Source organism: Anas platyrhynchos, chromosome 15 (genome assembly GCF_047663525.1).
Source record: "Anas platyrhynchos isolate ZD024472 breed Pekin duck chromosome 15, IASCAAS_PekinDuck_T2T, whole genome shotgun sequence".
NCBI classification, from domain to species: domain Eukaryota; kingdom Metazoa; phylum Chordata; class Aves; order Anseriformes; family Anatidae; genus Anas; species Anas platyrhynchos.
In genome coordinates, this window is record NC_092601.1 from 7985540 (window position 1) to 8013112 (window position 27573).

At 55.5% G+C, this 27573-nt stretch overlaps 1 protein-coding gene across 2 annotated transcripts; it reads right to left on the bottom strand.

The window, feature by feature from the left end:
* Positions 1-9: 9 nt before the first annotated feature.
* Positions 10-27571, bottom strand: WDR90 (WD repeat domain 90). Of its 2 annotated transcripts, XM_038187140.2 has the most exons (43): positions 27362-27558; positions 26728-26819; positions 26458-26634; positions 25775-25913; positions 25351-25521; positions 24251-24374; positions 23761-23828; positions 23058-23167; positions 22309-22515; positions 21712-21774; positions 21347-21415; positions 20686-20796; positions 20431-20576; positions 20073-20130; positions 18703-18821; positions 18349-18510; positions 18005-18120; positions 16842-16958; positions 16061-16296; positions 15465-15604; positions 14838-14968; positions 14313-14443; positions 14027-14188; positions 13259-13387; positions 12565-12698; positions 12448-12485; positions 11842-11961; positions 11240-11419; positions 10333-10433; positions 9287-9389; positions 8688-8809; positions 8161-8320; positions 6641-6831; positions 6195-6363; positions 5804-5915; positions 5097-5268; positions 4239-4361; positions 3862-4042; positions 3633-3763; positions 2537-2680; positions 1253-1372; positions 612-696; positions 10-503 (listed from the first exon to the last, which is right to left on the bottom strand). In XM_038187140.2, the coding sequence occupies exons 1-43, from the start codon at positions 27495-27497 to the stop codon at positions 346-348; spliced, it is 5658 nt and encodes a 1885-aa protein (XP_038043068.2). In that variant the 5' UTR covers positions 27498-27558; the 3' UTR covers positions 10-345. The 2 variants fall into 2 exon arrangements, with proteins under 2 accessions (XP_038043068.2, XP_071880118.1); XM_072024017.1 differs by lacking the exons at positions 10-503; positions 612-696; positions 1253-1372; ... (3 more) ...; positions 4239-4361; positions 5097-5268 and adding an exon at positions 5297-5717 and having other exon boundaries at positions 27362-27571.
* Between the last annotated feature and the right edge of the window lie 2 nt (positions 27572-27573).

Consider the following 27573-nt stretch of genomic DNA (forward strand, 5'->3'; position numbering starts at 1 on the left):
CGAGCGGGCTGAGGTGGCGCGGAGGTGGTTTATTGTGAAAGGAAAAGTGACAAATAAAGGCGAAACCGCCCCAAAACGCAGCGCGGGGGGCTCATGGGGTGGAGATGGGGCCGGTACCGGGCCCCATATGGCCACCGGTGGCCCTAAGCGAGACCAGGGGCCGTGGTTGTCCCTCATGGTGGTTGTCCCCTGTCATGGTTGTCCCTCATGGTTGTCCCTTGTCACAGTTGTCCCTCAGCAACCGCTGAGGTCCCCTCATGGATGTCTCTTGTCATGGTTGTCCCTCATGGGACATGTCTCTTGTCACGGTTGTCCCTCATGGTTGTCCCTCGTCACTGTTGTCCCTCAGCCGCCCCCCAGGTCCCAGACGAGCAGGGTGCTGTGCGAGGCCGTGAGCAGGCGGCGGCCGGCGGGGGCGAAGCGGCAGAGGTGGACGGCGTCGTCGTGGCCCCCGTAGTCCTGCGGGGTGCCCGCGGGGCAGGGCTGCAGGCGGAGGAGGCGCTCTGTGGGGACAGGAGGGGGTCACAGCAGGCAGGGGACATCCCCATGGGCATAGGGACAACAAGCAGGGAACGGGGGGATGCTGCTAAGGGGCATCCTCCGCTACTCACCGCTGAAGCCAACGGCCATGAAGCGAGCTGCTGGGGACAGGCTCAGCGAGGTGGCGAAGTAGGGCAAGGAGATCTTCTCGACCACCTGCGCTCCAGCAAGAGAAGCACAGCAACGCCTCAGGGACAAGCAGGGAGCAGAACAGTGCTCAAGGGACACCTTTAGGAGGGTGCAGGGCTCCTGCTCAACAGGGAGGCTCGCAGATACACGGCCTCTCTCAAAAAGCTGCCAAAGGCACTTCCACTTCCCAGGAGACACAATTCAGAGACCTTTAGTGGTCCTGGAGGCAACTGCCCTCTCCTCCAAAAGCAGCAGCAGCGAGCCCAGAGGCAGGGACAGGGCCCTGCAGCTGCTTTCCCCAACCCACCTCACACCCTCAGGGTTGGATTTATTCGCAGCGCTCCTCTCTGCGCCCTGCTTAGCAGGAGGGGAGGCTGCTCTGAGGCTGATATTTGGGTTAAGAGGGGGTCCTGCTCTCCCCTCGTGGATATAGGGGCTCGTCCCCAAGCCACCAGCTTGGCCTGTGGGTCTCGTGAGGGAGAAGGGCAGTGCTGCCTCCCCTCTGTCTCATTTAACACGGCCACACAACAGCAGAGCAGTGCCTATGCTGCCCTGGCACAGCACGTGGGGGTGCCAAAAGTACCTGTTTCTTGTGCAGGCTGTAAAACAAGGCTTCCTTCTGCATCCCAAAGCCAACGTAGACCAGGGTACCGTGCTCCCAAGGGCAGAAAGCAGCCAGGCTGGGTGGGAGGCTGCTGAGACCCTGGTAGGGGAAACCAGAAGGAACAACAGTGAGGCCAAGACAACGGGGAGCAAAGGAGAGCACAGAGGGACAGGGACAGCAGCCCTTGGGCTGCAGCTGTACGAGCACTGGGAAATTCTTGTGGTGGAGGCTGTTTCCTCCTCCTTGCGTTGCCGTCTCAGCCGTGCTCACTTCAAAGAAGCAAGGAGCAACCCCACACTGCCATGGAAACCTGCAGCAGGCTGGTTACTGCCACAGAAGCAGGACGCACTGGGGTCAGCAGGCTGAATTTCCACCAGGGCATTATTCCTGCGTGGGCATGGAGGTGGGACTGGGTCATGGATTGGTTTCAGCGCAAGCAAAAAGGCCCAGAAGATAGATATTTAGCACTGGATGCAAGGTCAGTCCTTCCCACATCCACTCTGACAGCCCAGCTGGTGTTTGGGGCTGAGGCACGACCACTCGTCCCCCAAAAAGACCCAGCTTCCTTCTGCAGGCTGATATCACGTGCACGGGAGGTTGTTTCGTGTCCAGTAGACACTGCACTGGGACACAGATGTCCTGCTGCCCAAATCCCACAGCTGCTCTGCAGCCAAAGCGTTCTGCACAGTCTCACAGGCACTCAGGGCCGGAGCAGGTGTGTTTGGCTCTGTTAGCAGGCACCGGGCTTCTGGCTCAGGATATTCACGCTTGTTGGGAGCATCAGTCAGCAGTGTGCCCAGAATTAGGTCTCTCTTCTGTGCTGACTGTGCCGACTCCTGGCTGCGCTCTGTTTTGCATAGCACAGGAGTATCAGCTCTTCGTAAAAGTATTTTTTTGTCTCCTCGTGCTTAGTGTCAGTACTTCCCGGGGGTTAGGCAGTGCCACTTGGTTCACGCTGCCTGTCTACACCCTCGAAGGTGCATTAGCAAGTTCTCCCAGCAGCAGAGAACCCAGGAAGGTGATTTTGCTAAGCACACTCGCTGTCGGCACCTGTCCCACTCAGAGGCATCCCTCCCCTCCGGGGTGGCTGAAACCAAAAACTTTACAACACCTGTAAAACCCATCAGACTGTGCTGACAGTCTCACATGAATTCGGAGGGGATTAGGATGCCTCACACCCTGTTTACAGATGGGGAGAGTGCTGAAGGGACGGGGCTGCACGGTGCCAAGGTGGGGACAGGAGCTGGCGAGCGCCGTGCTCACCTCCGGGCTGGCAGGAGCAGGGAAGCTGAGCCAGTCGAGGAGCTCACACTTGTCCTTCAGCCAGTCGGAGGCCCAGACGCTGACCCGACGGTCGGAGCTGGTGGCCAGCCAGAGCTCACCTCCTTCCACCCCAAACTCGTGGTACTACAGAAGATAAAAGCAACGTTACGACTCCTGCAGCACTGGAGCTTCACAGAAAGCCGCCAGCAAGAAGTAGCAGAGGGCGAGAGTTCATGGGAACACAGGGGATTAACGCCGGGATTAACCTCCGGGATTCTCTCATTTGAGCAGTGCTTAAAGGCATTTATCACAATAAAATAGGACAAGGAAGCGGTGTTTCCAGAGCCAGCAGCATGCCCTGGGCTGAGCACCCCGGCAGAAGAGGAGCGAGCGGCTGGCCTGAGCGACAGATTTCTGGACATCCTCTGCACCTGCACATCTCCCAGGGGACTGCATGCAGGTACGTCTTCTAACCACATCCTTCACCTAAAACTTATAATTACCAGGAAAAGCAGCTTTGCAGCCCAGACTTTAAAGGCAAAATTACTCTCATCTCAGGAAGTTGCACAAAGGAAAAAAAAAAAGGCTCTCCATGAAGAGAAAGACGAAGGAGATGCTAAAAACATCCCGCTGTTGCATATCTGAGCCTTCCAGCTTCACAGAGGAACTGTACAAAGAGCCAGCTACGTGCACAAGGTCAGGCTGCAAAGGAGTGAAGCGGGGAAATCGCCCTGAGGCTGTTATCGGGGGCATGGGCCACACGCAGGGGTCTGAACGCTCCCAGCTCCAGCTGTTCTGTGCAGGCACACATCACATCTGTGCACGGGGTGTCGACAAAAACCACCAAAAGTCCCCCCCACAGGCACAGACTGGCTCAGGATTGCTCCTGCAGTGCTTGTGGCTTCTCCCTGGTGAAGTTATCCCTAGAAAAACCTAACAAAAGTTACGGGGGGTTACTGGGGGTGGTGGGCACAACGAGGAAAGAGAAGGGCCGACCGACCCAGCCGTGCTGCTGCCCCTCCTCATGGCTGTGCAGTGCCACACGGGGGACTTGCTCCCGCACAGCAGCGGGCAGAGAGGGGAAGGAAGGTCCCACCTGCTTCCTGGTGCACTGCAGGACAGTGATCGGGGAGCCCTTGTGGTCAGCGAGGACACGGATGGTCATTCCTGTGCGAGGGCTGCTGACAGCCACGAGCCCGTCCTTGCCCCCCGATAAGATCATTTCTCCTGCAGCCAGAGGAGGGAAGGGAACAAGACACGTCTTGTAGGAGACTTCACTGCTCCCCAAAGCAGCATCTCCCCCCTGTTACAACAGGGAACCTCACCGTCTGTGGAGTAGGCGATCGCCGTCAGCGCAGTGGCATGGGGGTGCATTTTCAGCTCCATCTCTGTCCTGGAAATGCTGAACACGCGCATGGTGCCATCGCTGTACCCTGCCACCACGTGCTGGCTCTCAGCTTCCCATGCAACGATGGAATGAGGCTTCCAGGCCAGGCACTGGCAGCTCTGGAAAAGAAACCAGGGCAGAGACCTGATGACAGGAAAACAGTGGGACCGTACGCACTAAATGCACTGAAAGCTCCACCTCCAGGTATTTCTCCAGCTTTAGGCTGCTCCACGAGGACACAGCAGTCCTTGCAATGCCAGGTGGTGACTGTGCCCTCTACCAAGACGAAAAGATCGATGCGCCACAAACCATTACCTGGTTCAGCACTTGAAACTGTACCACCAGCTCCATGCTGCCCAGGGACCAGATCCTCACGCTGCCATCCTCCCCACACGTGGCACAGTGAGTCTCATCGGGACTGAAGGACACTTCGTTCACCTGCAGCAAGAAAGGAGATGGGAAACAGGGGCCCCAAAAACGCTGCAGCCTAAAGCACATCTGCACCTCTCATCCCCCAGGACTCCTCTCACAGGAAAGACCAGGCGAGAAGCCCCAGACATAAAGGAAGGAGGGTGGCTTTATTTTTATGCTAAAAAGAAATCTTGGGCTGACAACGAGGCTTGCAATGGAAAGCAGCAAACCTAACCACAAAGCTGGAACCAGGCACTCTGCAGTAAAGGTCTAAGTACAACACCTTCTCTTCTACCATCTGAAACCTTTTTTCTGTAGCACAGAAGCACACCGAAGCAGCAGCAGAGTTCAAAAGTCATCCTTTGTACCCTTTTTTTTTTTTTAATTTATTTCAGGCAAAGCAAACTTTCTGCAGTATGGGTGTCCAGCTCACCAACAGCCTGCTTCCAGCAGTTGCAGCACTCAGCATTGACCCTGGAGCTGCCTTCTTGCACGGCACCAGAATGACCTGCAGTTACTCACAGGCTGAGGCCGTCAAAAACCTAAGGTTAGAGCAGCTGAGCTCGGGTTTCTTGATGTTTGCCTGCCTGGTGCAGTTACCCCTAGGCTCCTCTGTGGTGTCCCATTGGCACCAGGAAGCCCTGTGGCTCTGTGACCCCTCTCATGGCCAGACCATGGAGCACTTCTGCAGCACACACGTGCTTGGAGCAAAGCCAAACCAGCCCCTCCTAGCCCCAACCACCCTCTCCCAGCCCCTCCAACCTTGTTCTTGTGGCCGCTGATCAGCCGGATGCTCGTGCTCTCCGCCCAATTGATGTACCAGAGCGTTCCCGCTGTGGTGCCCACGATTCCCATTTCTAACGAGTCATCGAAGGCTGCACTGGTGATTGTCCCATCAAGGGTAATCTCGTGTTCTAGCATGACCGAGCGAGATCTGGAGGAAAGGAGGATCCAAGAGGGACCAGCTCAGCTGCTGGAGCAGACGCTGCCTCCTCTCAGTGCAATTTTCTAATAAGCCCAGGCGTGGCTTTGCATCTCAATTGTTCAGCGAGGGGCTCCTGCACTGAAACCATCGAGTATAGGAAAGAAAGAAAACAAAGGGATGCAGTAGCACGAGAAGAAACAAAAGCGATATGTTTTCACTCATTCTTTTAAAGAATTTTAAAATTTAAGTTTTAAAGAATATCCAGTTTCTCCACGTTGCTGACACAAACTTCAGGCATCCATTTCCAGCAGGAGAATCCAGGAAAAAGATCCAGGCAGAAAGAATCAGCAGGACCGGGATGGAGAGGAAAAGCTGAGGGTGAAGAGCACCGAGAGCAGCACGGCCGCGGGCAGAGCTGACGTGTCCCTGAGAAGCCACCTCTCAGCCAGGTCCTGGAGCTGCCAGGCGAGGAGGAGAGCCCCTCAGGGGCACGGCACGAGGTGGGTGCGAGCAGAGCAGGGGTGTTTGTGCCACGACCTCCTACCTGGCCTCGGGACCTTTCAGCCTCAGCTCCCGCACGGCCGCCACCGCCCAGAGGCGGATGCGCTTCGTGTTGCTGCCGCTCAGCAGCCTGCTGTGCCGGCACAGCAGCACCCCTGGGGGAGAAAGGGGCACCCCGTGAGTAACCCCCCTCTGCTCTCAGCCCTCACCCCGGGCGTGCTCCTGGGGGCCAGGCCATCGTTTCATCCCAGCAGGGCAGCGTGGGTCTAACAAACGCGGGCAGCAGACCCGTTGCCACCCCCCACGGCTCATATCCACATCGGGTTTCTGAGCAGAGCTGAAATCAGAGGCCTCTGAGCTCATTGCTGCTCATTGCCAAAATTCCCACAAAATTTATTACAGCCCTGACAGACGCCTGGGGTATTTGCACCCACCGATCTCGCCGTCATCGGCCTCCCACGTCATGAAGCAGCGATTGGTCTCCGTGTCCCACACACAGACCTGGCCCGAGTTGGTCCCACAGTAAAGGAGGGTGTCGGCACCGTAACAGAGGGAGGTCAGCTCCACCGGCCCCAAAACGGCTGGCGCAGGGGCCCGATGAACCTGCCAGGACACAGAAAACAGGAAGGTCACAGAGAGCACGGAGCTTACCTGCAAGGAAAAAAACAAAACAACTCCTCCCACCCCCACTTAATTCTGTTGCTGCATCAAATACAACTGAAAGCTGCTCATGGGCAGCCAACATCACACTCTCGCTAAGAGAAATCATCAGCTCTGGCAGAACTGTGGGGGCAGAGCCTCCGTCTCACTTGCTAGGGCTTGGGAAAGACGTCAGAGATAATGAACGTCAATTTCAAAAGAAAAAAAAAAAAAGATTTACCTTGAGATTGATGTCAGCCCCCCGCTGCTCCAACAGCCAAAACGTCACCGCTCCTGTCCCCACACAGGCCATTTCTCGGTGAGAAAAAGGACTAAAAGCCACCTCGTGGACTGGCTCCGAGATACAAGTTGACGACAGGAGCTCGTAAGTGTAGGCATTCCACAGAGCAATGGTTTGGTCGTTGTAGTCCCCTAGGTAGAACATGAAAGCAGTAGGAGGGAATTCTGCAGCCTCAGCGTTTCTTCACAGAGGTCACGAGCACACACTGCACGCTCGTGTCAACTTTGTCCCCCCGTTATCCAGTTGTTCAAAGACAACTGCTGCAAACAGCCTCCTCCTTGCACGCTCAGCAAAAGCCCAAGGAAGTGCTTCAGGGGCAGCCAAAGCTGCACGACGTGATGGATCGCCACCCGAGCTGAGGCTGGGTAGAACAGCCCCAACGCTTGGTGCTGGAGGTTGCAGCACATCTGGACCTGCAGCTCGGGCTGCAGCCAACGTTCAGACCAGCTGATGGCTGGCGTGGTGGGGAACTGAGCACGCAGAGCTGTTTTTCTGCTGTTTCTGCACCCTGGGTGGCTGCAGAAGACACCGGCCTCGGTGATGGCAAGCATCCCCAGCCCCCAGACAGCCAGGAGAGCAGCTGCCTCATCGGCCTTGCCCAGACCCCACAGCTCAGAGCAGACTTTCAGCTTTTTCCTTCTCCGCAGCCCAGGAAGGAGCTGGAGAAGGGCTCCTCTCCCACGCTGCTCTGTGAGAGCACAAAGCTCTCTTTCTCTTTAGCAAAGCTTGCTTTTTTTTTTTCCAAGGGCAGACTCACCAGCCCAGAGCAAATGTGTTGCCTGCTCCACAGGTCCTCTCTTGCAAAAACAAGAACTTACTAATTGCATATTTGTCCTTTAAATGTCCCCTGCCTAAACAAAACAGACAGCTTGAGCGTCCATCTTGTGCTGGCATCGCCGCCTGGCAGGAGGCTCCCAGTTTGAAGCCTGGCTACTTCTGTGCAATTCCAGCTAAGTAACAATAAGAAGTCCAGAAGAAAGCATTTCCCTTTGGATACTATATATAGTAACTGCAAACTATTTACACAGCCTGAGCAAGCACTAGTCAGCTGGGAGAAGAAAGCTGCAACTTCAAGAAAAACAAGCTCACTGGGCAATGAGAAGGAACTGAATGGGAGCTGGGGCAAGTTCATGCCTGTGGCTGGGACACACAGGGCTCATGTTTGCCCTCGAAACACTGCTGACAGCGCCCTGGCAACACGCTCACTTGCAAAGAGCACCTCTGCTCATGGTCACTCCCAAGGCCACCTGGGGAGATCACCAGCAGATTTACACGCCATGTGATCCACCGTCCTGTTTGCTAGGCATCCTGTCCACTTCATTGTGAAAATGCCATCCAGTGCCAAGGCTACCGAGCAGCAGCTGCTGGGCAGACCCACGAGCCTGGTGGGCATCTCACGGGTACCACTTACAGCACCCTCCTCCCATGTGCTGTCTGTTCCAGGGTGCAGGTGGACTCACCTAGGGTAGCAAGGAACCTGTCGTCCCGAGAGTATGCCATGGCTTGCACTTGTGTCTTGTGGTGGAACAGACTCGTTGTGCAGACCCCATCCTGGATGTTCCAGATGCAGATTTGACAATGGGACTCTCCATTCCTCCTTCCCGAGGCAGAGGCGAGAACCTAACAGAACAAAATGTTGTCATAGAGACCTTGGTAAGTAATTAGAGAACATTTCATTAGTCTTAGGAACTATTAGACCCAAATTAAAGTCATGCAGCTGGCAAATGGAAAATTCTGCAAGAACGACTGTCACTTGGCAGGAGGAGGGAGTGGTGGCAGGGCGCAGCCTTCACAGTCAAGCTGAGACAGCCCAAGGAATAGCCAGGCTCAGAACCCACTGATTTTATTTCCATAACCCCAGGTCTCCACGCAGCACTCAGAAGGAGGAACAGGCAACTGGGATTTTAGCTGGTGACATTCCTTTAGCCCAAAGTGACACAGGAAAAAAAAAAAAACACAGTCCTGGGCAAGCAGAAGCCTCTCCTACCTGGGCATCGTGGCTGACGGCGAGTGTAGAGATCTCCTCTGTGTGGCCAAGCCAGTGATTCTGCAGCCCCGAGTGCAGGTCCTCAACCACGATGACGCAGCCGCAGGTGTAGGCAAAGAAGCCTAGCAGAGAATGAGGAGATGGGATGGTTTCCTGTAAAGGCTTCACCCGCCGTAACTCACATCACAGTGCAGTAAAATTATTTTTTTCAGTGATACGTAAAAGCTGACCCTGGTACATGGCCTCTGCAGCATCCTTCCCATCGGGCTGAGGATGGAGTAAGACAAATCTCATTTCCCCTGCCCTGAGCAAAGCAAAGCTGATGGGCATCACTCCAGCTTGGAGAAAGGAGGTGAGATGGACCCTGGGACAGCCCTTCCTCCTCTTCTATCCACTCAGCAACAAAAGCCTGGGGCTGCCTGTATCAACTAATGTTCACCAGCAGCACAGAAGGGTTACTGGGTTTTACAAACACAGAGCAGCGCTATGCTAAAGCAAAGATCCTCACCCAACAGCTAGACCTGACTTGGGCTCAGCGTGTGCCTGCAGACAGCGAGGGCTCACAGCCCTCCCACCCCTCCTCAGCCCTCCCCGTGTACCTGTGTCCGGGTTCCACACCATGTTCCCTCTGCCGTTCCCATTGTAGCCGATCACTGCTTTCAGCTTCAAGAGCTCGTTGCCAGCTGGAGGAGATACGAAACTCTGCAAGAAAAACAGACATGGGCTTAAATCAAGCTCTGGGAGGATGGCCTGGGCAGGTACAGTCAAAACCCATATAAGAAAAGCACGCGTGCAAGCACACACACACGTAACTCACACACACAACGCTCACAGGTTCATGCCAGTGCTCAAAGTTCAAGTCCAACACATCAAGGGGTCAATCAGAAAGCGCACGCTTACACGTACAAAAGAGAAACCGCAGCAACAAAACCAGGCACGGATGCTTTGAGATGGGACACAAAACAGGCTGGCAGCAACTGCCCATCTGATGAGCAGCTGCTAATCCTGCTGGGCAAGAGCTCAACGGGTTTTGCTGACTCGGTGATGTGGAGGTTGGAGCAGGAAGACAATGAGGGAAAAAGCGCTGCCAGGTGTGGGGACAGGAGAGAGAACTGATGGTGCAAGCTGAACGTAGCTTTTCTCCCACCACTGTGAACAGCAGAGCTTAGGGAAAGGTTGAGTTAAGTTTCTGTTTTATTATTGCTCTGTTTATTAACAGAGAGAGAGCTGTGCCTTAACTACCTTCACTACACTCGATGGATTGCCTTCCCCAGCCTGCTTTGCCAACGCATCTGCTCACAAATATGTGTGCGTGATGAATCACTCCATTGCTCACTCGTCTTTCACTTTCAATAGCACATGCCATTTCCATTGCCTTTGAATAAAAATTTATGCAGATTTGCTGAACAGAAAAAGAATGGAGAATAACTCACTTTTTGCTAGTCTGGAAAGAGCTGCGTGTGGAGGAGAAAGGCGGACTAATGTTAAGGGTTTCGAACTGGACATCAGGCCCGAGGGTGCATTTCACAAATTGCTTTCGTCCAAAGAACCAAAAAATGGAAACGGTTTTGAAAAGCCACCTACCCCAGCCCCAAAATGCCGGTTCTTCACCTGCCCAGGTAACCAGCACCAGCACAATTCTCACCTGGGGGAGCGCCGATGCCTTAAAGCGAGGAGTGAAATGCCGGTAGGAATCTGGGCGGATGTTGCATTGGGACTGGGGACTTTTGGTCTCCTTTCTGGGTTCTGCCACACAAAGAAGAAGACGGTGCCTATGTGACGCTGCTCAGGGAACGCTTTGGGATCAGCAGCTATGCTGTGGCTTGCTGTCTGTTCACACACTACGTGTGCATACACACAAGCACATGGGAGAGGCAACAAGCAGACCGCAGAGTCACTCGCACGTGCTCCTACGTGACCAAGTGACTGGCTGTATGAAAAGCGCCAGCTTTCCAGGAGCAAAAGAAGAAAATCCATCTCCCCAGTCAGCCCACTCAGCCGTGCTCCAAACAGCCTAAAGGCATCCACGCCGTGCGTTCTGGGCATCGCTGCGAAAGCATAAGCCACGCTGCTAGAAAGAGCTCTCGAACCGGAGTAGCAGAGGCACATTTTTAGGTTGAAGCTTTCCAACAAACCCTGCCTGGGGCTGAGCGCTGGCAGCTGCGTGCTGCTGGCTGCTCGCCACAAACTGCTGCAGCTTCGAGGCTGTGCGTCTATTAATAGAGACATCGGGAGCTTTAATTTCAGCACGGTTCAATAGAATGTGCTACTTAGAGATGATATTGGCTACAAGCTGAAGAGGGGCTTCTGCCTTGCCTAGAAGCAGCAGCAGGGAAAGAGCCAGAAAAACGAGTGGTCCTGGGGACCAGCAGGAGCTCCCCTTGACTCTTCCTGCACACACCCAGCCTGGCTGGCCACTGCTGTGCTGAGCGCTGCCTGGGGCCTGCCTGCACCATATTTATAGCGATCTGTATTTTTCAAGAACAGCCCAAGCTGCCACGCAGGCCTGCACACGCTGTGCCCCATAGAAGATGGGACCAGCCCTCATTTACCACGTGCTGACTGTCCGGGAGACCTCGAGCTCTCCCTCCTCACTTTGGGCCTCACGACAAGCTCCTCGCTCCTGCCCGGTTCCACCACGAGGACCGAGGTGTCTTTGTCTCCATTCGCCACCAGCCTGCTGCTGCCTGGCAAACAGGCTTCCTCCTCTCTGTCCGACTCTGAGAAAATACCTGAAGAATAAAAACAAAGCAGTGGAAGGACAGAGCCAGCTGCGTCCTTCAGGACCGCTTCTTGCGAGAGCCAGCCTTTGATTTCTGGCAGTGTCATTCTCTTGCTCTGTGTAACAGCCCATCTGGTAGGGTGGAGGGCAAAGCAGACGTTTCCTGCTGGTTATGTCCAACAAGGTGTTTACCACAGCCTTCACGAAGCTGTGCCAGCAGCTTAGCGTACGGAGCAGAGCAGAGGATGAAGCAGTGCTGCACCGCAACACCTCTGGCTGGATTTGACCAAGTTAGGAGAAGGAAATTACAGACTGGTCTGTCAGTCTGCAGAAAGGGGATGAGGGGCACAGACAGGATGCTGGTGAACTAGGCAAGGAGTTAGTCCTAAAACAAGCTCAACTTCACCCTCTCCTATAATCAGTTCCTCTTACTTTGACATCCTGCTAGGTGGACAGAGCTGACATCCAGACACGGTGGGGAGGACAACAACGGAAGAGGAATTGTCTGACGAGGTATATCAGAGGCATCCTTCAGCTTTTCAGAGCTCTTTTCTGTGAAAAGAAAACATTTTGCGTAACTCCCTTCCTCACTTAAATCCCTTTGTCCTCCCAGGGTGACTGACGGTGATGCCTCCAAGCTCATTCTCCAGCTTCCTCCCACGCAGGAGCCACCTCTCCGCTGCCATTCAAGAAAGGGAGGGACAGACAGACAGGGGAAACGGTGAGTCCAGGGAGCAAGACAGAAGAGACGGAGTCAGGAGGCAAGGAAAGACAGAAGGCAAAAGCTGAACAACCTACCAGGAAACCCAGAGCTGCCCTGCTCAGAACGGCCCCTCCTTGGCAGACCCCCACTGAGAGGTGCCAATTAACCGGAGACTGCCAATGGGGCTCATTAGCTGGTTAGCCCCTGCTGTCTGACTACCCCCCTGAGGGAAGGAACCAAAAATCCACAGCCCAACCCCAACCCCGTGCCATGAACAGCAGCTCTGGAAGAGCTGCAGCCCACAGCAACTGACGGGAGGGAGCAAACTCACTCACCTGCTCCTGGCAGCGGAGAAGACTCGGAGGAACGAGCCCTGGGAAGGCAACGAGCCCGGTGTTACACCGCGAGGGGACGGAGAGGAGGGGAGGCAGGGGAGGCAACGCTGCACTTACAGGGCTGGGGGCGACCTCTCCACAGGCAGAGCCATGAAATCCCAGAGGAAGATGGCATCTCCGACGCTGATGACGTGCCGCTGGTCCGGGGTGAAAGCCACCTGGCGCACCGGCTCCGAGTGGCCGATGTATACCTGGGAGAGAGCACGTCCTGAGCTCCATCACGCGCCTGCCCGGCAGGACTCCGGGCTGCACGCTGTGGTTCCTGGACACCCAGGGAAGGAAGCTGCTGTCTACGCTCCCCAGCAGAGGCTCAGCACAGAGGCCAGCACCACACCTGCAGTGCCCAAACCTATGTTTGGGCTTAAATGCGCTGATCCGGAGAAACGAGCAGGAGATGAAAGCCCCCAGGCTCTCATCCCAGCTCTCAACACCTCTGAAACCCTGAGCAAGCCGTTTCCTTCTGTGCATGGCTCTGTGCCTAGCAGAGAGGTTACAGCTACCTCTGTCCTTTGCACAGGCTCTCGCTAGGTGCAGTGTTTGGACAGTCCCAGCCTGCACTCAGTGCACGGCCCTACCACCTTACACATGGGAACAGGGCTGTGTTCCTCAGCTGCTGGGCAAACCGGGACTGGGGACAATGAGCCAAGCCACCCAGAGGCTACCTGCTATTTTTTTCTCCAGGGATTGAGAAATGCTTTATTTGACAGGTCAGGGCAATGCCAAGCTGCTTCCCTCCCCGTGTGTGCAGTACCTGGAAGTTGATATCGAAGCGCATCTGATAGTCCCACACTTTGATAACCTTGTCGCCAGCAGTGAGCAGGTACCTGGCATCCTTGCTTAGTGCCAAGGAAGAGCAGGACACCTTGTGCACAGGAGACACCTGAGGACAAGACACAGCACCAGCAGCATTAACCAAGCCAGCTCTCGCTATCAGCAAGTTAAACACTGCCTGAGCAACAAGAAGCCTCAGGTCTGTTGGATGGAGATGAGAGGAATCCTTTTGGCCTCTGGTGAAGTTTAAAACAGGAGGCAGAGATGCCCAACATTCCCAAGAAAGGGGTGTGCTAGTTTCCTAGTCCTTCTCCAGGAGCGTGAGGATCACAGAACCACTGAACATACCGTGATCCGGACAGATCCACTATGACACAGCCCGATCTCAAAACTCAGGTTGGCCATTTGGGTATTTCACCTGCTCTCCCATGAGACAGGTAACTAGTCCCACAGCACCAGCCCACTGCAGTGCAGAGACAGGTTCACGTCCTTATGGTTCAGCAAGAAGGCAAGAGCGAGACAAGGAAGCCAAGAAGAAGACAAGAGAGGCAAGGAAAACAAGGATGAGCTCAGGCTCACCCTGAGCATGACCACACCAGGATAGCTACATGTGCATCACTCATGATTTTCTTGGAAGCCTGTGAACTCCAGCATGAGCTCTTCTCTCATTTAGCTGCCCAAAGCAACATGAAATGTCAAAGCCCCTCCTGAGGTGAGGCCTCAGCACGTGAATTTCATAACGCCCTACCTCTCGCACCAGTCGTCCCGTTTTTGCATCAAGCACAAGGATTTTATTGGAAGACGTGGACACCAGGAGCTCGCCTCGTGGCACAGGAGCAAAGCAGACTCTCACTGCAGTGTCCAAGGCTGTACTGTTCAACTCGAGGATGCTGATGTCCACCCTCAGCAGCTGTGAAACGAGGAGCTACTGAAAAACCACCCTGGAGAAGCCTCAGGGGTTGCTCATCTCATCCAGTCTGGGGGAATTTCCTCCCCTGCCCGCCCCCGGGGAAGGCGGGGACCCCGCCGGGTACCTCATCGAGCGAGGAGGCCTCCATCACGGTCACGACGTACTTGGAGGGCCCCACGAAGGCCAGGAGACGGCTGTCCCCGCTGACAGCCAAAGCATCCGGGCTGCTCCCAGCATCCCGGGCCACCACGTTACCTGAGGGCCACAGCAAGAGAGGGATAAGAAGAGCCAAGATCACGCTGCAGGCAGCTCGCTCCGTGATGGTGCTGCTGCCTGCAGCTCCTCCTGCCTCTGCATCAGCTTTGGGTTAACACTCTGGCCTGAGAAAGGAGCAACCTCTGTTGTGGAAGAAGCTACTCTGTCTGCAAAATCCACACCACACAGTAAACCACCTCAAAGGCAAGGTCTAGAGACGTGGCTCTTAGCCTGACTGAATGTGTGGTGCTTTCAAGGAGAGCGGAGCAAGCAATAAAATTGATTTTACTGTTTATTTTTTAACATTACAAGAAGCTTTAACTAGGAACTATAGAAATCAGCTGCAGCCTGCACATCTGAACCTTGCATGAAACCCACAACTCCAAAGGCTTACCCAGGACTCTCAAGACATGGCTTTTTGGCACCACAGAGCTGTAAAGAGCCAGAGTTCCCTGCAAACAGGAGCTGAACATGAAGTTGCCATCTGGAGAAAAAGTCAGTCCAGTAATCACAGTGCGGTGCTGCCTGCAAGGAGGCAGAAAAATTGAAAAGCGTGGAGAAGAGCCACAAAAAAAAAGAGTAGCAACAATGGGAACAGAGTGAAGGACCCAGGAGAACAAAACAACCAGGGACAAGCACCACGTTCACACCTGCAGCAGAAGAACCAGCACTCCGAGTTTTTGGAAAAAGCCAGTGCAGCACTCCAGCTGTCCCTGCATGGGACCAGCTCCCTTTGGAGCATCCTCCACTTCCCATGCCAAGTCTCACAAGAGCTCCCTGTTCAGCTGATCTCTAGGAGAGCCCCTTTCCTACTGTCAGCTGGGAAATCCCCCCCCCCAAAGCCCTCCTAGCTTGGTGTGCCAAGGTTTTGAGTGGTGGAAGTCTAACGTGCAAAGGCCATCTCTGCTTGAAAGCCACTCAGCTGGGACGTGAGGACTCCAGCCCAAGGAAAGTACTTCTCCCACTGCACAGATATTGCTCTAGCTCTTGCACGGGTGCAACTCCCGCTGCAAACACTTACTTGTGCTCCACCAGCAGATCGGAGGCTGCCAAGCTGAAGGTCCGCACCATCCCGTTGCCAAAGCCACAGGCAAGGATCCGCTGGGTAGGGTGAAAGGCCACAGCACACGGCATCTCATCTGCAGCCGTGAAGTCATACAGCTGCGGGGAAGGGACATAACACAGGCACGAAGCTGGGTGAAGCTGTACCTGGCAGCCACAAGGCAGCCTCAGACCTCCACCACGTGTCCTGCAAACAGAAATCTCACCCTTCCCAGTTGCTCCCAAAGCCCAGTGAAGTCCTGGGTCTTCAGTCATTTAGATAAAGCCCCCGGGTGTTATGCTTTGTGTTAAAAGCAATATACACATGATGAAGGAAAAGAAAATACATCATCCCATTTTGTTTAACACCACCTTCAGAGTCTAAGACCAAATTATGCATTAAGCAAAAACTCTCCCAACTCCAGACTTCAGAAGGATTCCTTGCCCCAGGCGCACCCCAAGCTTCAGGGAGATCATTTCAGGGCTCTTGAACTGTGGAACTTTGATAACTCAGCTACAGAGAGACTGAAGAGACTATTAATAAATGAGATATCTAACGACTCGCATCTCACCCACCTGCTGCATGGACACGAGGTCCCAGACTCGGATGGTGTTATCCCGAGACACTGTTGCCATCTGCTTCCAAACTCCCTCCACCGAGAACGCCGAAATGGAGTCCTCGTGAGAGCGCATGAGGGTGCTGTAGTCCCGGGACTCTATATCCAGGTAGCCCAGGTTCCCAGCCGTGGTTGTGCACAAGACTTTGTGGCTGTCTGGACTGATGCAGACAGAAGTCACCGGCGCCTCGTGCTCTGGGGAAAGACACAGCAGTCAGCACACAGCCCTGGGAAAGGAGCAGCAGCACCTGGAGCACAGCCACAGATCCAAATTCATGTATGGGAAAGAAGTGCACACGGGAGTGAGCATCCCGCACGACCTCAAGATTGAGTGTCTGCAGGTTTGAGTCCAGTGACAAATTAGTCTGTGCCCTTTCTAGAAGTCCCTGAGCTCGGCTGTTATGATGACTGTTTCAAATAGAGTGAAGAACCGCTTGACTTCTCCCCTAATTTTTCCACGGACAGATGAGCTGTAGGTACAAGGGCACAGAAATCAAGATGGACTGCCTGTTCTCACCCCGGCTCTCCTGCCTCTTGCCCAGGAGTTAGAAAAATGAACGTGAATAAATTGTCATTGATGTAAAATACTCCCAAGACAGTCCTCTCTAAAGACAGCAGGCATGAAAAATGCCCTCATTCACAACAGTTACTTTTGGGGACATCAGAGCAGAGGCTTTGCTTCTCAGCAGCTGGTTGACGTGGATGTGGAGTTCAGAAGGCTCAGCCCCAGCTCTACTCACCCGCCTCTAAGACAACAGCCGAAAAGTCCAGCGGCCACAGCCGCAGGTAGCCGTCTTCTGAACCCGTGGCACAGAAGGCTGAGGAGATGCTGATACTGTTTATAGCGATCCCAGGACCTGAAACCCCAAAAAACAACACATTGTACACCGGCAGAAACACAAGAACTCAAGCTCATGGTCCCCCCACCCAAGAGCTGGCTCCAACTTGCTCCAGCAGCCAGAAATCCCACTGCCAGTGGCTGCAGAGGCTGCCTCGGGTCCCAGCCACCTCTTCTTAGGACTCAGAAATTCACACTTCTGGTGTGAATGGGATCTCGTGGTAAGGGATGTCCTGGGTAAACTGTCTGAGACACAAAACTGTTTCATTCCTGTGCCACAAATCCTCCCTGCGGGGTAGCGAGAAGTGGGAGAGAAGAACAAGTGAGGATAACACAACTACAGAAACTGGGAAAGTGACTGATTTTTAGATTCTGGTATGAAGTCTATCAGTCGAAGGACTGAAGACAGCCAGCACTGCCACCACGGAGACACCCAGGGACACGGTTTCATCTCCTCTTTGTTGTTTTCTCACCCACGAAGTGGGAACTGGAGTTACATGCTTCTCAAAGGGGCATGCTCGAGATTAATTAGCTCAATTTGCCGAAGCAAAACACGCACCAAGTTTTGAGATCGAGCAGTCACACTTGAAAGTGAATTCTTCCTGCTGTTAAAATTAATGGACAAGCTGAAAGCTGAACTACTTCGTATACAGCATCAAAGCTTTCCCGAACACTTCATACAGGCTGAATAATGAAAAAATCCCCAAATTCATCTTTTCATTGATCTTCTCTGCTTTTTTTTTTTTTTTAAACATCTCTGCATTAAGATTCCCATCAGCAAATTAAGACCTTGTTTCATGCTTCTAAAAGCAGTGTTCCTCTGAAACTGCAATCAGCGCTTAAAATGCTGAAATTTGTTCTTAAAATGATACTTTGCTGTCCTAAGTACAACTATTTGCACTGCTTAAGAGGAAAATAGCCAGCGGTGACCTAACCAACCCCCAAATAATCCTTAGCAGGGGGTAAGCGGCTGGTTTAATTTACCAGGGGGTTGTTTGAATTCCCCTCTGCCCCCGATGACAGCCGAGCTGCCCCTTACCCCTCTCCTCCCTGCCAGAGCCCTACCTGCCCCTCCGCCCTGCTGGTCCTGCTGCTGCGAGGGCAGGAGCCGCCGCGCGCTCCTGATGCAGACGTGCTTGTAGTCCACCTCCAAGACGTGGCCGCTCTTGCTGCAGACAAAGCTGAAAAGGAAAAAGACCCCCCCCCAGGTCAACTGGGTGCCCAAGGTGCCTTCCCATGAGCCGCCCCATAAATCTGCAGCCAGGACAGCAAGTCGGAGCTTCCCATCTGATTTTCTGCCCCTTTGAAACGCCAAATGGAATAAGGAAAAGGCCAGAGAGCCTCAACGGAGCCCTGTCCCTGCAGGGCGGCCCGAGGATGGGCGAGGGGGGAGCCCAGCAGCCCCTTACAGTGTGCGGTCCTCCGGCTCCCGCTCGGCCGAGTGCCCCTCCTCGAAGGCCAGGTCGGTGAACTCAAGGGCATGGTACTCGCCCAGGTTGACGGGGCACGAGCGCAGCGCTCCGCTCCGCACCCGCCACAGCCTCACGTTGTCCCGGCCGCACGACACCATCCTGCCACACAAAACCATCCTGTCACGCAAAACAGGGCTTAGGGACGGCAGGGGACTCGTGCCAAAGGTGGGTGCTGACAGCGGGGGCCAAAAGCAGGAGTGGCACCAGCAGCCCCCTGCTCCTGCAGCACCACGAGCCGCCCCCAGCCGTGCCAGAACCGGGGCTGTCCGTTTTGGCCCCTTGGCACCCTACCTGGTGTCGTCAAAAAAAGCAATCTTCAAGGTCTGGATGTCCACACCCGTGTGCGCTTTGGCCAGCACGACCACGTCTCCGCCACAGGTCACCTGGGCAGTGTTCCACACCACCACCACCTGAAGGAAAAGGACAGCACGGCACCGGGCTGAAACACGGAAACCTTGGCAGCAAGGGGGATCCTCATCCCAAACAGCTGCACGTCCTGGAGACTGCTTTGGGCACGAAGTACCGATAATGGAATGGAAGGAGTGAAGAAAACCCACAAACTTCACATATGGAGGGTTGGGACTGTTCAAAGTGCTCAACAGTCTATTCGTCTGGCTCCCAGTTACAGGTCCTGGGGTTGTGAGCCTGTAACTGTCTGGCAATGCCCCTGTGATCTCGGGGTACACTCAGAGCTCCCCCTCACCTCGTGGGGTGCCCTCTGCAGGCCTTCTCTCCGAGTCTGTCAGTCCTTGTGGTGGGGCACCCCCAAAGGAACGGGGATGATCAGCAAGGACAGGCGGGTGATTTAGCTCTCTGCTCTCAGAGCAGCGTTAGAAATGAACCCAGCACGGCCTCCGAGGCTAAGAACGACCGATGTGCCACCCCAAAAGTGCTCCTGGCCATCCCCACAGCCCCTCCCAGCCTGCTTCCAGCCCCCCGTGCCGCTTTCAGCGCATTGATTTCCCCTCTCCAGCTCCCACCCGGTTCGCAGAGCTCTGCCTCACGCTGTGAAAAAACTGGAGCAGTCCTGTGGCTGTTTGTTTTTTTCCTGCAGGCTGTAGGCAGTTAGTGATGGCACAGCTAATTGCTGGTAGTTGTCAATAAGGGATTACTGGATGAAAACAGTTGCACTGATCAAGTAAAACCCTGAGTCCCAAAAAACAATTTTATTTTTGACTACTATGTGTGGGATCTGCGTCATCCCCTAGCTACATCAGTGGGTGGCAGCTTCGGTGCCCAGCATCCCTTCCAGCACGCGGTGCTGGAGCCCTGAAGGGAAGGATTAAACCCCGCATCTGCCTGCTCGCCCCTGATGCTATAAAAAAACGGGTTTTGGGCTCCAGTCGGTGCCAAATCTCCCATTTGAACTTCCATCCCTCCACTACGTGCTTGCAAGCCTTCCAGCTCGAAATGCCACACAAGCACGCGTCACCCTCAGCTGGGTGGGCTGGAACTGCTGCAGCGATGCCAGGCGATGCCGTGCATTAGGCTGCAGCGATCCCCGCAGGGCACAAGGAGAACTGTGCTGGCTGGGCTGGTGGCTGGGAGACAGCGAGCACACAGCAGTGGTTTGACTGATCTGAGGGAAATCCTCTCCTGTCACTTGCTTGGCAGGGCAGAGAAAACGGAAAAAAAATAAATAGATAAGTTTTAGTTCTCACCGTTTTCCCATGCCCATCCTTTCCAACACCACAGAGAACGGCTCCGCTGTAGGAAAAACTGCAAGAACAGGACACCAGGTGAGACACAGCACCTCGCACCCCAAACGCATCTCAACAAGGAGACAGTAGGTCCCGAGGGATGAGCCCAGGAGCTGGCAGCATGTCAGCCGTGCTGGGCCAGCTGCCAGCAGGTCTCAGTGACAAGCACAGGCAGCTGAGGGAGAGCTGTAATTCACCCCTGCTTTATCACGCACTAATAGCACGGAAAAGCTGCCACGCTGCGACACCTGGCACGCCTGAACGCACCCCTGCGCGCATCCCCTCTGCCCTCACGCACCTCCCCAGGGCCGAAACCTACCTCAGGGACAGGAGCACCTGCATGTGGGCTTTGAACATCGACAGGCAGCTGCCCCCGGGGAAGTCCCAGAGGCGCAGCAGGCTCAGGGGGCCAGCCTGTGCCGAAGCCAGCAAGGTGCTGCTCCCGTTGAACGCCAGCGCCGACACCTGCGGGATGCAGTGGGTTGGAGAGCTGGGAGAGGAGCAGCAGGGAGGTGCCTGCACCTCGGGCACGGGCACAGCACGGCCGTACGCCTTCGTAAGGAGTTACATCTACCTTGTCTGTGTGGCCGGTGAAGAATCTCTGCTCCCCGGTCTGAATCTGCAGGGTTACTATAACAGCGTGGCACGGGTACACCACTGCGGAGTTGTCCTTAGTCCACAGCGCCTGCAGGACCGAGACAAAAATAAGAGGGCTGATGAGATGGCACAGAGGTGACCCTGGGCTGCACCCAGAAAATTCTTAAATCCACAGGTTTGGAGATCTGCTGCCCGTGTGCAGGGGAGAGGACTGCTGTGCCATGCAACAAGTAGGCTTCTATCTTGCAAGGGAAAACGAGGAGCCCCGCTGACAGCCAAGTTAATTCAGCTGATTTACCATACAAATCATGTCTAAAACATGCACAGCCAATATATGGAAGAAAATGTTCTTGGCAGAGCCTCGAACTGGACGAACCAAAAAGACCCTTTCTTTATCATTAACAATCCAAAACGCTTCCCTGCTTGCAGAAGCCAGGAGATCTGAAAGGCCCCCTGATTTCTGATTCAGCACTGTAGCAATAGTTCCCATGCACAATCATAGGCTCGTGCCCGTTTGTTACAGAGCAATTCTCCCCAGCAAAAACGTACCAAAAGCGTGGCACGTGTCTGCCCTCCACACCTCTGAAAAACCAACACGTGATTACAGATAAACTTGCAAAACTGCCCAAGTTACTGACACATTTGGTGCTGCCACCTCCGAAGCCGATTATCTTTCTCAGCCTCAGGATTGGATCTGGTAAGAAACTCTGAAAAACAAGACAGCAGAGTCACCCCGAGAGCAGGGCCAGCTCGCCAGCTGCTCTGCCATAGCCCTCCACCCCCATTTACTGGTTCTCTCTAAAACAAACACAGCGTTGGTTTCTCCCCCAGTAAGGGGATGGCTTTTATTTAACATAGAAGCCAAATCCAGAAGAAAGGAAGGAGCTGAGATTTCCCAGCTTTGAAAAGTTCTCCCACTCCAAGGGGGTTCCAGCCAGCCCCCTCCACGTCCCCAAAACACCCCAAAAGCAGGCTGCTGCTGCAGGATGGCTCCTGGTCTTACCCTGCAGTGAGCAGCTCTCCTGCTGGCCAGCACGTCTGCTCCAGGGCCCTTCCTGGACGCATCCTGGGCAAATCATCAAACACACAACCAGCTTAATGTCAGTGCGCCCAAACACTGGGTCCCTCTTTCAAGTCGTGTAACACCCGAGAGGAAAGAACTGCCGGTCAGAAAAAATAATGCCAGCAGAAGTATTCTGTAGCATTAACCGAAACTCCAGCCTGAAGCTTGTGTTCCCTCTGCTGGGCTCAAAACCATCAGACACAAGTGTCCCCATGCCACTTGCTCAAGTGAGCCTTCGGCAGCCCTGAAACCATCCCCAGGAGGTGTGGGAGGGCGCCGAGGGGGTCCCCATGCTCGGCACAGCCCTGGGAGATGGAGCAAGCAGCAGGGGGCAGATCAGAGGGACAGACACTGGGGACGTGGCTGCGGAGGAGCCCTTACACACGCAGCAAGCAAGAGCCTTGCCCCAAGCCCCCTCTCCTTGACAAAACCATCCTGTGAGCAAAGTCTCCACCAGAGCAGAGCTGGGGGAAGCACTTATGAGAGCCACAACCACCCGGACAGGACGCAGAGGGTTGAGTACAAAGCTGAGCCCACCTCCTCTGAGCCCCCATGGGTGGTGCGGGCGGCTCGCTCGCTCCTGCGGTGCGCGTACACGTGGATGCTGCCGTCGCTGACTGCCGGGCACTGCCCCGAGTTCTTCTCTGCCTCCTGGTCGCCAGCACGCACGGCTCTCAGAGGTCCTGGGGCTTCCAGGTGAACCTCGGGGATGCTTCTTGTAACTGCAGGACACCGGGGTGGCACCTGTAAAGGGCAGAGGCTCAGACAGGGACCAGCCCTCCAGCCTTACACCCACTGCAGAGACAGGGAGACACTGGTGTCACTCCCGGGTGCTTTTCCCCTCCCCAGAAGCCCATCAAGAGCTTGAGAGCCTGAACACCAGTGGGGAAGGTGCGATCACGGCGAGGGCAGCTGCCTGCAGGCCCAGCAATCCCCACCCCAGTGCTGCTCCGCTCCCTGGGGGCACCCCAGCAAGCTCTTTAGTCTCCAGTCCTCGTCTCCTATGTTCAATTTGAAGACAAAAGTACTCCACTGACACAGGGATAGATGTCTAGAGATCATGAAGCACTTGGCATTGATCCCGTCCCTGCTCTGTGCTACGCCACACGGAACCACCAAGGCACTCGCTGCGGGGCTGTGCTCAACAAACCCTGCCCAAATTAGGCTGCGGAAGACAAAAAGCAGCTTCTACAGCCTGAATAAAGGAACTAGAAGAGAAGACGAAGGGAAAACCCCACGTGAGGCAGGAAGGCAGAAGTCACACCCTCCCTCCAGGGCACACTTACAGCTCTGGGACTGGTGATCTGGTGGATGAGGGACAGTCGGTCACGGACGGCTTTGGTGAGTGTCACCGGCTGGGGCAGGTGGCAGACGGGGTCCTCCGAGGGTTGGCCACCTGGAGGACAAGAACAAAGGGCTGGACTCTTTTGGAAAGCCTCTGGCCTGTTAGCTACCTGCTCCTGCAGGAAGGAAACCAACAGCCACATCACTCAGCTCCTGCTGGAGCCTAGGAAGGTGTGGGGATGAACTGAAAAATCCCTGAGAGTCCCCTGATTGCACTCTGCCTGGAACTACATCTGTTACAACAGATACTGAACAGAAAACACGCTGCAGATTTGCTGCCTTAGGTTGGGAGGGAGAAGGGAAAGGACTTCAACCCCAGGAGACCGGGGGCTGTTTTCTCAATGGCTCTACAAGAGGAGTCTACAAAAGCTTGTTTAAAATTAACCATATTTCACAGCCAAGAAACATCTTTGCTCCAGCCACCTCCTAAAACTCCCCGGCACTTCCAAACAAGCGTGGGTGCTTCAGCTGACCCATGCCAGTTCTCAGGGTGAAACGCTGAGCCCCTCAGGTGCCTCTAAGCCTCTGGGAGAAGTTCTCCCAGCACGGATCCCACAAAGGGCTCTGGACAGAGGCCAGCAGCACGCTGCTCGAGCAAACACCCGGGGCTGGCATGGCCTCAGCTGCTGCCCCCGGCATTCCCACCTGCTGCAGGACTGGAGCAGCTCTTCTGGATGGAGTCGTACGGCAGCTTGGACCCTTCGGATGGGAACCTGAGCAAAATCAGAGAAGGACACCATGTAACCAGGCCTCTGCACACATACACACAGAGATCAGCAGCCACCGTGAGCACCCTTTAATTAGCCAGGGGTTGAAGCGCTCCTTTGGAACAGGATGCACGGAAGAAACATTTGAGTTCACCTGAGGCAGATCCAGCAAGAGACTGCTGAGAGAGAGGACTGGTGTTAACACCAACCTCAGGGAGCACCCTGGGGGCATTTTTCCTGCCCCAAAATATCAGCACTCAGCAATTTAGGGCAGACTTACTAACAACCTCTAAGCACCAGAGCTGGGGCAACCAAAACGTTTCGACTAGAGCCTCAAGTCTGTATAAATCTGTCAGTCCTTAACTCTGTCACTCCTTAACTGTGCTCCCTGAAGAGAGGTGTGAAAGCTCTGGCGGTGCCACAAGTACCTGATGTAGTCGTAGTGGTCGTGCCACTTCTCCCCCTTGGGCACAGGGAAGGCCATTTCCCGAGGCATGGGAGAGACGCCGTGGCCGGCCAGGTTGGCTTGTCGGGCCTCGGAGAAAGTCACACCTAGAGGCAGGAAGACAAGAAGATGAAATTCTCCAAGGCCTGTGGAGCCGGCTGAAATGATGCGTTTCCAGTAGGACACACGGCTGCCCTCTTTGAGGACTTCAAAAAACAAAGATTAGAACTGAAGCAAGGTCTGTAACAAAGACACCTTTGTGTGGGAATATTCCTGAAACTCTCAACTTCCAAGGACAACGTAAGAGCATTAACACCTGGTATCCAGTTATGAGTCCCCCAGGCCCAAAATTTGCTTAAGTTTTCTATTATTTTCCATAGTTTCATGTGATTTGTGCTAGGGCTCTGTTCTGATTTTCTTGTCTTGCTTCCTTGATGCATTTGTAATTTCAAGAATGTCTTCGTGACATAAGAAATTCCAAGAGCCTCTTTCACGGCATGCAGCATCTGTAAATTCTTTCAGCAGACCAGTAAGTTTGGGAAGGTTTCCAGCGCAGAAAAAAGTTAGATACAAATGTTTTAACTGAAGTAACTCTGTTCACATTAAGCAGGTGATTTCAAAAAGCGTTGGAAGATTTCCAGATACCAGAGACAAAAACCACAGGCTCTTTGGACAGATAAACGCATGGGCCTAGGAGAAGCAAGCCTTGCTAACACCTTTTTTCCCCAGAAAACCTCTAACCTTGGTAAGGTATTTAGCTTTTCTCGAATCCCTCGTTTTTCCAGCTAGAAAACAAGATGACGCTTTCCTTCAGAGAGGTTGTGAGGCTGCAGTTGGCAGTGCACATGGACCTGCTAACACCACACCTGGCGTTTTGTCCCTTCCCCTTCCTCTCACCACTGAAGTCAGCCTAGCTTTGATACAGACTCACTCCCATGCTCACAGGCTAAGAATTTAAACTGCCTGATCAGGGCTAATTGCCCTACAGCAATCACATCTCTAAAGGCAGCTTTAAAAACTACGGGGCACATCCAGGCTTGGTTAAAACCACAGAGACACCACCCCAGAGTCTCCGCTCCTCACCTGGGTCAAACACCAAGTCGCTGGTGCAGACGTTTCTCACCAGCAGGTTGGAGCAGAGCTTGATGCTCTTCAGGTGGCTGTAGCGCCGGTTGAGGTACATGGAGAGGATGTCGTGGAGATCGAGCATCAGGCAGGTCCAGCGCACGTTAGCAGGGGCTGCCCCCACCAGATCTGGAGAAGAGACCAGAGAACTCATCTCACGGCTCTGGGACGGACACAGCACTGGGCTCTGGGACGGACAGACAGACAGACAGCCTCGCTGCCCTGCGCCCACACACCCAGCCTGATGCTGTGCAAGGGGCTCCTGGCCAGGACACTGCACCCACACCACCGGGGTGCTCGCCCTCCTGACGCCCATCCAGCTGGCTCCTGCACTCACCATTCGCTTCGGCTGCGTCTCTCCAGCCCGACCCCAGCTCCTTACCTCGCCTGGAAGCCCTGGCTGTGCTCTCGTCCAGCGAGCCTTTGGCCGCTGCGCACACGAAGGGGAACTGGAGCCACGTGGCTGTGGATTTGAACTCCTTGAAGAGGTTGGAGAAGGAGATGCGCACCACCTGGTTCTCCTGAGAACGGACACGGGCAGCGCTCGGTCACCCTGGTGGCTTCGGCCGGGACGTGCTGCCAAGCAGAGCATCCCCCAGGCACATGAGCCACGTCCCCTGTCCCCTCCGAGGCTGAGAGGAGGGACCCAGAGGTGTCACAAGGACAGGAGAAGCCTCAGGCCAAGGTCCCCCACCTGTGATGCTGAGGACCAGCTGCACTCGAGTGCACCGAAGATCACAGAGGGGTTTGTGTTAGCAGGGACCGTGGTGCCCAGCTGGTCCCAACCCCTGCCATGGGCATGACCCCTTCCACCCTTGCGCACCGCCAGGTTTGGGGCTCCCAGCTCCTCTGGGCAGCCTGCACCAGGACCTCACCACCCTCTGAGTTAACAATTCTCTCCCACCATCTCACCTAAATCTCCCCCTTTTACCTTAAAACCCTTCCCCTTCATCCTACGCACCACACCTACTGCCGAAGACCCCTCCCAGCTTTCCTACACCCCCCTGGAGGTGCCGGCTCTGGGGTCCCCGTGCAGGATGGCACCGCCGGGCTGGGCTCACGCACCTGGGTGGCCACGTCCAGGTGCACCACGAAGTGTTTGCGGGGCAGGGGCCTGAAGAGCAGGTAGAGGTAGCGGCCCCGCAGCCCCAGCGACTGCGTCCCCGTGCGGGGCAGCTGCAGGTAGTTGCAGGCGGGGACGGAGCCCCGGATGCGGTACACGGTCCCCTTCAGCCTCTTGTCCTGCGGGAACCGGGGGAGTGGATGCTGGGGGGGGGGTGCCCAGAGCTTACACCCAGGACAAGGGCTGTCCCCCCCCCGGTGTCCCCCCGTTACCAGGCAGGCGGTGACGTCCCCCTCCTTGGCGGAGCGCTTCCACTCCTCCACGCGGAAATGCTTGAAGATGTTCAGGTAGGGGCTCTGCCACGCTGCGGGACGCGCTGCCTGGGCACCGGCACCGGGACCCCCCCGTACCGGGACCCCCCTTCCACATCGAGACCTCCCCCCGTACCGTGACACCCCCGGTACTGAGGTACCCCCTCCGTGCCAAAGTCCCCCATGCACACACCGGGACACCCCCTCCTCCGTACCGGCATCCCCCCTTCCCAGACCGGAGCCCCCCCACCCCACCGGGACACCCCCGTCCCGAGCCCGCTCCCCGCCCCAGGACCGCCCCCTTACCGGGACGACCCCTCCCGCACTGGGACCTCCCTCTCCCTGCACCGGGACACCCCCTGCGTACCGGAGGCCCCCCCCATGCACTCACCGTGACACCCCCATACCGGCACCCTCCCCTCCCACACCGGAGCCCCCCCACCCCACCGTGACACCCCCCCGTACCGTGACACCCCCGTTACCGAGCCCCCCCCCGCACCGTGACGCTCCCCCCCCGCTTACCGGAACACCCCCTCCCATACCGGGACCCCCCCCCTCCCCGGTCCCGGTCCCGGTCCCCCCCCCCCCCCCTTACCCGCTGCCGCCGCCATCACGCGCGCCCCCGGCTCAACCGTCCCGCGCGCCCGCCGCCAATCCGCGCGCTCCCATTGGCCACGCCCCCCTTGACCACGCCCCCTTGACCACGCCCCCACCCAACCACCCCCGCCCATTGGCCACGCCCCCGTTTAGCCACGCCCCCTCCGCGGCCACGCCCTCCCTGGTGGCGCGCAAAAAGCACGCGGCGGC